General features: G+C 58.5%; 1 protein-coding gene and 1 long non-coding RNA gene across 2 annotated transcripts in view; both read left to right on the top strand.

Annotated features, from left to right (window-relative positions):
* Window positions 1-717, top strand: part of LOC116942115 (peroxiredoxin-2-like) — a gene marked incomplete at its 3' end in the record, with an annotated part of 7,391 nt that extends 6,674 nt beyond the window's left edge. Inside the window, exon 6 of the mRNA XM_076068017.1 lies at window positions 597-717. Within this exon, the coding sequence (XP_075924132.1) occupies window positions 597-717 (121 nt within the window). The remainder of the gene's footprint in view (window positions 1-596) is intronic.
* Window positions 718-3,401: 2,684 nt separating this feature from the next.
* Window positions 3,402-8,607, top strand: LOC142923999 (uncharacterized). Its single transcript, XR_012941125.1, has 2 exons — window positions 3,402-3,821; window positions 6,417-8,607. It is a non-coding gene; the product is annotated as an uncharacterized LOC142923999 (long non-coding RNA).
* The last annotated feature ends 3,035 nt before the right edge of the window (window positions 8,608-11,642 follow it).

Genomic DNA, 11,642 nt, shown 5'->3' with positions numbered 1-11,642 from the left:
GCAGTCACGAAAGCTTCAAATCAAGTTTTTATTATGTGCTTTTATTTTTTTTATTTTACCAGGTAGTGCCCACTAGAGCCTTGTAGCGTGGACATTTGTAACAGCGCCAAAAATTCTAAAACGCGTGGTGATGCTGATTCTAAATGTGGTGGGGGGGAGAGAGACACGCAAACTCCAAATATACAGCAGCAGCAGGCATCGTCAGGGTCGGGATGGAACCCATGACCTCTGTACACCAGGCGAGGTAGTTAACATCTCCTAGCCACCGTGGTGATGATGAGAGAGAGAGACACGCAAACTACAAATATACAGCAGGCATCGTCAGGGTCGGGATGGAACCCACGACCTCCTGTACACCAGGCGAGGTTGTTAACATCTCCTAGCCACCGTGATGATGATGATGAGAGACCCTGACTCCTATACAGCAGCAGGCATCGTCAGGGTCGGGATGGAACCCACGACCTCCTGTATACCAGGCGAGGTAGTCAACATTTCAGGCACCGTGGTGATGATGAATCGGGATCGAACCGACGACCTCCTGCGTACCAGGCGAGGTAGTCAACATCTCCCCCCCCACCCCCCCCCCCCCCCGACAGGGTGAACACCCCCCGCAAGGCTGCGGGGCTGGGCCGCGTGAATTTCCCCATCCTAGCCGACTGCACGGGAGCCGTGGCACGAGCTTACGGCGCCTACGACGAGGAAGCGGGGCACGCGTACAGGGGAAGAGAATCCACCAGCCACCACTACCCACTACTACCACCACCCACTACCACCCAGCACCACCCACCACCACCCACTACTATCACCACCACTACCACCACCACCCACCACCACTACCACCCAGCACCACCCAGCACCACCACCCACCACTACCACCCACTACCACCCACCACCACCCACCACCACCCACTACTATCACCACCACCACCACTACCACCCACCCACCACCACCCACCACTACCACCACTACCACCACTACCACCCACCACTACCCACCACCACCCACCACCACCCACTACTATCACCACCACTATCACCCATCACCCACTACTATCACCACCACCACCACTACCACCCACCACTACCACCATTCACCACTACCACCACCACCACCAGCCACCACTACCACCCACTACCACCACTACCACCCACCACCACCACCCACCACCACCCACCACTACCACCACCACCCACCACTACCACCATTCACCACTACCACTACCACCACCACCACCCACCACCACCACCCACCACCACCCACCACTACCACCACCACCACCACTATCACCACCACTACCACCCACTACCACCACCCAGCACCACCACCCAGCACCACCCACCCAGCACCACCACCACTACCACCACTCACCACCACCACCCACCACCAGCACCACTACCCACCACCACCACCACCACCACTATCACCACCACCCACCACCACCCACCACCACCACCACCACTACCACCATTCACCACTACCACCACCCACTACCACTACCACCCACCACCACCCACCACCACCACTACCACCATCACCACCACCACTATCACCACTATCACCACCACCACCCACCACCACCACCCACCACCACCACCACCACCCACCACCACCACCCACCACTACCACCCAGCACCACCCACCACCACCCAGTACCACCCACCACCACTACCACCCAGCACCACCCAGCACCACCACCACCACCACCATCCACCACCACCCACCACCACCCACCACCCGAGCAGCACCCAGCACCACCACCACCACCCACCACCACCCACCACCACCCACCACCAGCACCACCCAGCACCACCACCCACCACTACCACCCAGCACCACCACCACCACCACCCACCACCACCACCACCCATCACCACCACCCACCACTACCACCCAGCACCACCACCACCACCCACCACCACCACCACTACCACCCACCACCACCCAGCACCACCCAGCACCACCACCACCCCCCACCACTACCACCACCCACCACTACCACCCAGCACCACCACCACCACCCCACCACTACCACCACTACCACCACCACCACCACCACCCACCACTACCACCATTCACCACTACCACCACCCACTACCACTACCACCCACCACCACCCACCACCACCACCCACCACCACTATCACCACTATCACTACCACCCACCACTACCACCCCACTACCACCACCCAGCACCACCACCTAGCACCACCACCACTACCACCACTCACCACCACCACCCACCACCAGCACCACTACCCACCACCACCCACCACCACCACCACTATCACCACCACCCACCACCACCCACCACCACCACCCACCACCACCCATCACCACCACCACTACCACCACCACCCACCACTACCACCATTCACCACTACCACCACCCACTACCACTACCACCCACCACCACCCACCACCACCACCACCACCCACCACTACCACCACCACCACCACCACTATCACCACTATCACCACCACCACCCACAACCACCACCCACCACCACCATCACCCACCACCACCCACCACCACCCACCACTACCACTACCACCCAGCACCACCCACCACCACCACCACCACCCACCACCACCCAGCACCACCCACCACCACTACCACCCAGCACCACCCAGCACACCACCACCCACCACCACCCACCACCCAGCACCACCCACCACCACTACCACCCAGTACCACCCAGCACCACCACCACCCACCACCACCCACCACCACCCACCACCCAGCAGCACCCAGCACCACCACCACCCACCACCACCCCCCACCACCCACCACCCAGCACCACCCAGCACCACCACCCACCACTACCACCCAGCACCACCACCACCCACCACCACCACCACCCATCACCACCACCCACCACTACCACCCAGCACCACCACCACCACCCACCACCACTACCACCCACCACCACCCAGCACCACCCAGCACCACCACCACCCCCCACCACTACCACCACCCACCACTACCACCCAGCACCACCACCACCACCACCCACCACTACCACCCAGTACCACCACCCACCACCACCACCCACCACCACCACCCACCACCACCACTACCACCCACTACCACCCACCACCACCCAGCACCACCCAGCACCACCACCACCCCCCACCACTACCACCACCACCACCCACCACTACCACCCAGCACCACCACCACCACCACCCACCACCACCCACCACACCACCCAGCACCCACCATCATCACCCCCCACCACCACCACCCACCACCACCACCCCCCCACGATCATTACCCACCACCACCACCCACCACCACTACCACCACCCACCACTAACCCCCCACCCACCACCAGTTAATGATGATTCTGCTGATGCTGATGCTGCTGATGATGATGGTGCTTCTGATGATGATGATGGTGCTGATGATGATGGTGCTGCTGCTGATGATGATGGTACTGATGATGATGATAATGATGGTGCTGCTGCTGATGATGATGGTGGTGCTGCTGACGATGATGATGGTGCTGCTGATGATGATGGTGCTGATGATTGTGCTGATGATGATGATGGTGCTGCTGCTGATGATGGTGGTGCTGCTGATGATGATGGTGCTGATGATGATGATTGTGCTGATGATGATGATGATGGTGCTGATGGTGCTCCTGATAATGATGGTGCTGCTGCTGATGATGTCACGTGTTCCCCCAGGGCCCTGTTCCTGGTGGACCCTAAGGGCCTAGTACGTCACATGACCGTGTGCGACCTTCCCATTGGTCGCTCCGTGGACGAGGCGCTGCGCCAACTGCACGCGGTGCAGTTCGTGGACAAGCACGGCGACTGTAGGGGGCACAGCCCCCCCACTTTACTCCCCAGCCCCCCACTTCACTCCCCAGCCCCCCACTGCACTCCCCAGCCCCCCACTTTACTCCCCAGCCCCCCACTTCACTCCCCAGCCCCCCACTTCACTCCCCAGCCCCACACTGCACTCCCCAGCCCCCCACTGCACTCCCCAGCCCCCCACTTTACTCCCCAGCCCCCCACTTCACTCCCCAGCCCCCCACTTCACTCCCCAGCCCCCCACTGCACTCCCCAGCCCCCCACTTCACTCCCCAGCCCCCCACTTCACTCCCCAGCCCCCACTTCACTCCCCAGCCACCCACTTTACTCTCCAGCCCCCCACCTTACTCTCCAGCCCCCCACTTCACTCACCAGCCCCCCACTTCACTCCCCAGCCCCCCACTTCACTCCCAAGCCCCCCACTTTACTCCCCAGCCCCCCACTTCACTCCCCAGCCCCACACTTCACTCTCAAGCCCCCCACTGCACTCCCAAGCCCCTCACTGCACTCCCCAGCCCCCCACTTCACTCCCCAGCCCCCCACTTCACTCCCCAGCCCCCAACTTCACTCCCCAGCCCTCCACTGCACTCCCCAGCCCCCCACTTCACTCCCAAGCCCCCCACTTTACTCCCCAGCCCCCCACTTCACTCCCCAGCCCCCCACTTCACTCCCATGCCTCCCACTGCACTCCCAAGCCCCCCACTGCACTCCCCAGCCCCCCACTTCACTCCCAAGCCTCCCACTGCACTCCCCAGCCCCCCACTTTACTCTCCAGCCCCCAACCTTACTCTCCAGCCCCCCAATTCACTCACCAGCCCCACTTCACTCCCCAGCCCCCCACTTCACTCCCAAGCCCCCCACTTTACTCCCCAGCCCCCACTTCACTCCCCAGCCCCCACTTCACTCCCAAGCCTCCCACTGCACTCCCAAGCCCCCCACTGCACTCCCCAGCCCCCCACTTCACTCTCCAGCCCCCCACTTCACTCCCCAGCCCCCCCACTTTACTCTCCAGCCCCCCACCTTACTCTCCAGCCCCCACTTCACTCACCAGCCCCTCACTTCACTCCCAAGCCCCCCACTGCACTCCCAAGCCCCCCACTGCACTCCCCAGCCCCCCACTTCACTCCCCAGCCCCCCACTTCACTTCCCATCCCCCCACTTCACTCCCCAGCTCCCCACTTCACTCCCAGCCCCCACTTCACTCCCCAGCCCCCCACTTTACTCTCCAGCCCCCCACCTTACTCTCCAGCCCCCCACTTCACTCCCCAGCCCCCCACTTCACTCCCCAGCCCCCCCACTTCACTCCCAAGCCCCCCCACTGCATTCCCAAGCCCCCCACTGCACTCCCCAGCCCCTCACTTCACTCCCCAGCCCCCCACTTCACTCCCCCAGCCCCCCACTGCACTTCCCAGCCCCCACTTTACTCCCCAGCCCCCCACTTCACTCCCCAGCCCCCACTTCACTCCCCAGCCCCCACTTCACTCCCCAGCCCCCACTTTACTCTACCGCCCCCCACCTTACTCTCCAGCCCCCCACTTCACTCACCAGCCCCCCACTTCACTCCCCAGCCCCCCACTTCACTCCCAAGCCCCCCCACTGCACTCCCATGCCCCCCACTGCACTCCCCAGCCCCTCACTTCACTCCCCAGCCCCCCACTTCACTCCCCAGCCCCCCACTGCACTTCCCAGCCCCCCACTGCACTTCCCAGCCCCCCACTTTACTCTCCAGCCCCCCACCTTACTCTCCAGCCCCCCACTTCACTCACCAGCCCCCCACTTCACTCCCCAGCCCCCCACTTCACTCCCAAGCCCCCCCACTGCACTCCCATGCCCCCCACTGCACTCCCCCAGCCCCTCACTTCACTCCCCAGCCCCCCACTTCACTCCCCAGCCCCCCACTGCACTTCCCAGCCCCCCACTTTACTCCCCAGCCCCCACTTCACTCCCCAGCCCCCCACTTCACTCCCCAGCCCCCCACTTCACTCCCCAGCCCCCCACTCCCCAGCCCCCCACTTCACTCCGACACCACCAACACACGTTGGCCTTCGTAAGGGAACTTACCAGATAACAGCACTTGCCCCACAAGTCTGTGGAGGCTACACGGGGGATCTTTGTCTTTGTGTGTCTGTGTGTGTGTGTGCTGAGTATTTGAGTGTAGCAGTTTGTGTGGGGAGCGGTGGTGTCGTGGTTAGCGCTACGCTGCGCTACGAACCTGGCGACCCGAGTTCGAGTCCCACTCACGGTCAACACCGGTGACAATTAATCCAAACCGGTCCTGGGCCTCCTTTAGGTCGATTCAGCCTCAAATTAGTACCCGGTGCGGTGTGTAAACATCGCTCGCCACTAGGGAGATAGGTGCTCGCTAACAGCACTTGCCCGAACAGTCTGTTAAGGCTACACGGGGCGTCTTTGTGTGTGTGTGTGTCAGTCATCTCAGTCAGTCGACCCATGATGGCACCCGCTGGGTCTGCCCCGTGAACTCCTGCCGGCGGGCATTCGACATGTCATGTAGCCTTAATGTGCACATAGCCTGGCACTAGCGCGGTGGTGGTGGTTGTTGTAGTTGTTGTTGTATTAGTCTGTGGTTGTTGTGTCAGTCTGCCCTACAGGATGGAAGCCCGGAGGAAAGCACATTAAGAATGACATGAAAAAAGGTCTGGAGTTCTTCAGCGATGAAGCACCCTCTTCCACATCATCACCATCGGTGTAAGTGAGGTGTTGAGGATCAGGAATGAGTGGCCGTGCGCTGCTAGTAGCGTAATTACGACGTGACACACTTCTCTTGAGATGGCACTTCATTGAAGACGCGTACGCTTGATATCAGGCGGAGATTCCCACCGCAACAGCCCCGAGTCTCCCTGCATCTCCCCCTTATATACCAAGACACGAGGCCAAGACTCCCTTCTCGATCATTCTCGCTGACTCTGGACACTCGCTCCACCGGCAGACTCTACCGTTCTCTTCCGTCGCCTGATGGAAGAGAACGCTCCCTTCTCGAACATGCCTGTGGCCACCAGTCCCTTCGCACTCACAGCTGACTCCCCTGTCATTACCTCCCGTGGCCACCAGTCCCTTCACACTCACAGCTGACTCCCCTGTCATTACCTCCCGTGGCCACCAGTCCCTTCGCACTCACAGCTGACTCCCCCTGTCCCTACCTCGCTTGGCCACCAGTCCCTTCATACTCACAACTGATACCCCCTGCCATTACCTCCCGTAGCCACCAGTCTCGTCGCACTCACAGCTGATACCCCTGTCATTACCTCCCATAGCCACCAGTCCCGTCGCACTCACAGCTGACTCCCCTGTCATTACCTCTCGTGGCTACCAGTCCCTTAACATTCACAACTGTCTCTCCTGTCATTACCTCCCGTGGCCACCAGTCCCTTCACACTCACAGTTGACTCCCCTGTCATTACCTCCCGTGGCCACCGGTCCCTTCACACTCACAGCTGACTCCCCTGTCATTACCTCCCGTGGCCACGAGTCCCTTCACACTCACAGCTGACTCCCCTGTCATTACACTTGTATAATAATAATATGATTATTACGAAGCTCGTCTTAACCCTCCGGAGCTTCGCCGAGTCGCTGGGAATCTTGTTGAGGAAGTTCCCCTGCCAGACCTCTGGCAGTCGTAGGTAGGAGGCGATGATGATGATGCTGCTGCTGATGATGATCATCATGCTGATGCTGCTGCTGCGTGCGATCCCAATTGAGTGACGTGCAGGTAAATCATTCGGCATCGGGATGTTTGGTCAGTACCAGCAACTGCATCTTGTTGTTGTTGTTTAGTTCGTTGTGCTCTCCCCCTCGCACCTCCCATTAGCAACGCACGGTTGCGAAAGAAGTTCAAAGTACATACATTGCGTGTTTTTAGTTAGCTATGAGAGGAAACTTGTGTACTGTATGTCATCATATTGAGGTGCGGTCGTATTTAGGCAATATATGATTCCACATTGCACTGCATTGTGTTGATTGCCAGGTGTCCATAGAATCACACAGAGAACCATATACCCACGTAGGAACCCATAGACACACACACACACACAGACGTATACACTCAGAGATTAATACACTCACACAGAGACCCATAGACTCACAAAGACCCACTCACACAGAGACCCATCAACTCACAGGAGACCCATAGACTCACACAGAGACCCATAGACTCACCCAGACCCATCCACTTACACAGAAACCCATAGACTCACATAGAGACCCATAGACTCAAACAGAGACCCATAGACTCAAACAGAGACCTATAGACTCACAGAGACCCATCAACTCACAGGAGACCCATAGACTCAAACAGAGACATATAGACTCATAGAGACCCATCAACTCACAGGAGAACCATAGACTCAAACAGAGACCTATAGACTCACACAGAGACCCATAGACTCACATGGAGAATCCGTGTACCCACCTAGGGCCCCATAGACTCACGGAGACCCATAGACTAACATAGAGACCCATAAACTCACAGAGACCCATAGACTCACATAGAGACCCACCTAGGGCCCCATAACATAACAACATAACAACCGCCATTCGCCACTAAGTGGCGGTGACGTCACCACGACGCTTGTGCCAGGCCATGTGCACCTAGGGCCAAATATACACACACACAGTCCTTCAGACTCACACAGATCTACAGCTCCTTCCTCTTTCAATAGCATAAACGTGCCCCCACTGATTCCATACATCGTGTAGCAGACGCTCTATAGACCCACATTGTGTGTTGTATCGCAATGTTGAAAATCCATAAACAATTGCTCGTCATTCACACACGTGTGTGTGTGTCTCTATCCATGGGGAGCGGTGGTGTAGTGGTTAGCGCCACGCTGCACTGTGAGCCCGGCTTCCCGAGTTCGATTCCCGCTCACGGACAACACCGGTGACGATTATCTGAACCGGTCCTGGGCCTCCCCTAGGTCGACTCGGCATCAAACGAGTACCTGGTGCGCTGCGTAGTAAACATCGTCGCTGGGCAGACAAAGGCGGCCGGGCGTGGTGCTGGCCACCCACCCCCTCGTGTGCCGTTGCCGGCCTTCACAGGCGCTGCTCGCTAACAGCACTTGCCCCTACATCCTGTTACAGGCTACACGGGAGATCTTTGTCTTTGTGCCTTTAATCTTGTAACGACATCAACCACAATTCATTGTTTAGCAAGGAAGTAGTTGAACGGAGTCTCTCAGCAGAATGCCGTGGTGGAGCTTGATGTGTTGTGGACAATTTAAACGTTTGCATTACGTGGCGAGAGAGACACGGGAGGAAGGAGACATTGTCTGCTTAGCTATTGGGCATCTCTGAGGGGGGGGGGGGAAGAGCTTTATAGCTCATCGGATTCTTCCAGGATGAACGCAGCATCGTATTCTCTCGTGTCATCGGCCTTCTCCACAAAGAGCTTCGATCCACGAAATACGAAGGAGGAACATCGCCGCCGTGACGATAACAACTCAGGACCCTGTCCGCTTGCTGACGCGGTTACCTGTGGCTTGATCAGTGCCGGATGAAGCGAGTGCGGGGCCCGTAGTAGCACGTGTAGCTGCTGCACGTGTAGTGGCTACTACATATATATGTAGTAGCTACTACACTTGTAGCAGCTACACATGTAGCAGCTGCTACATATGTAGTAGCTACTACATATATATGGAGTAGCTACCACATATATATGTAGTATATGTAGTAGCTACTACTACATATATATATGTGGTAGCTGCTACATATGTAGCAGCTACCACATATATATGTAGTAGCTACTACATATATAGCTACTACATTAGTAGCTACTTGTGCTCATCATCAGCATAAGCCTGTGCGTCTCGTGAGACACTTCTTGCGCGCCTTACGAGGTCAGTTGGAGGTTTTGCAGCGCCTGGACTGACTTCGTAGGCCAATCCTTGAGTCACAATCCTGGCCACGGCACTTGCAAGCGAATGCGAAGTTGTAAGCCGTCGCTCTTGCAGCTGCATCCTGCAGCAGCAGCAGCAGAAGCAGCAGCCCACGCTGAAAATCTTCGACTCCCTGGGACAATTCATAAAGGAAAAACATGAAAATCCAACACGGGTCATTTGCATAACGTTAATTACGCGGTGGCACCCACCGATTCATAGGAACAAACAGAGTAAAACTACACACCGCCCCCCGCCACACAAATCAAAACAAACACACACACACAAAGACACAGGTCACCCGTGTAGCCTTTAACAGACTGCCGGGGCAAGTGCTGTCCGCGAGTAGCAGCAAGCACATTGTGGCACGGCCTTCATAGGTCCTTCTCTGCGTGTATTTGGGTCGTAGACCTCCATGGCCGATCATCCACTGCTGGATGAAGGCCCCCCCCCCCAAATCCACCAGCGCTGCCCCTGCTTGGCAAGGGCCCCCAGATCCATTGGGAGGCCCAGGACCGGTTCACAATTTCGGTTGTGTGCGGGACTCGAACTCCGGTCGTCACTAACCCGGCACAGACAAATTCAGAATCAGAGAAATGTGCGGCGTGTTTGATTTTTTTGTTTGTTACTGCAGGAGGAATCCGATGAGCTACAAAGCTCTTGTTTTTCACAGCTGCCCAGCCGCAAGGCGGTGTCACGCTAAACACAATTGTAGCGACGGCCGCAGCGGCAGCCGCGTTGAGTGGCGGCGCGTGGCCACGGCCACCGCGACGAGATGGACGACTGCGTCAACAAGCGAAGGGGTCAACACGTGGGTGGGTGGGGGCTGTGGGGGAGATGGGTGGGGGCCACGGGGGGGGGGAGATGGGAGGGGTGGGGGTTGGAGGGGTGGGGGCCGTGGGGGAGGGGGGAGATTGGAGGGGTGGGGGCGGTGGGGGGTAAATGGGTGGGGGCTGTGGGGGATGGGTGGGGGCCACGGGGGGGAGATGGGTGGGGTGGGGGCGGGAGATGGGAGGGGTGGGGGCCGTGGAGGGTGGGGGATTGGAGGGGTGGGGGCCGTGGGTGGTTGTGGAGGAGGGAGGGAGGGGTGGGGGGTTGGAGGGATGGGGGCCGTGGGGGGCCGTGGAGGAGGGAGGGAGGGGTGGGGGGTTGGAGGGGTGGGGGAAATGGGATGGGTGGGGGCCGTGGAGGGGTGGGGGATTGGAGGGGTGGGGGCGGTGGGGGGTTGTGGAGGAGGAGGGGGGGGGTAGGAAGTTGATGGGATAATTGGGCTGTCGTGCCCTGGGGGAGCGAACTGGCGTGATGAATAGCACGAGACGGAGAAGCCTCCACACCTCGTCACATCACACACACACCTTGTCACGTCACACACACACACAGCATGAACACACACCTCGTCACATCACACACAGGATGAACACACACCTCGTCACACACAGCATGAACACACACCTCGTCACATCACACATACAGAACCTGAACACACACCTCGTCACACGCACCTGCCTGAACACACACCTCGTCACATCACACACACACACCACCTGAACACACACCTCGTCACATCACACACAGCATGAACACACACCTCGCCACACACCACCTGAACACACACCTCGTCACACACACAGCCTGAACACACACCTCGTCACATCACACACACAGAGCCTGAACATACACCTCGTCACATCACACACACAGTGCCTGAACACACACCTCGTCAAACACACAGCCTGAACACACACCTCGTCACATCACACACACAGAGCCTGAACATACACCTCGTCACATCACACACAGTGCCTGAACACACACCTCGTCAAACACATAGCCTGAACACACACCTCGTCACATCACACATACAGAGCCTGAACACACACCTCGTCACATCAAACACACACACATAGCCTGAACACACACCTCGTCACA

The sequence above is a fragment of the Petromyzon marinus genome, chromosome 1, assembly GCF_048934315.1.
Source record: "Petromyzon marinus isolate PM22_M1 ecotype Great Lakes invasive population chromosome 1, UKy_Petmar_22M1.pri1.0, whole genome shotgun sequence".
Classification (NCBI taxonomy): Eukaryota; Metazoa; Chordata; class Hyperoartia; order Petromyzontiformes; family Petromyzontidae; genus Petromyzon; species Petromyzon marinus.
The sequence above is the reverse complement of the archived record's forward strand: the minus strand, read 5'-3'. Positions and strand labels throughout refer to the sequence as shown.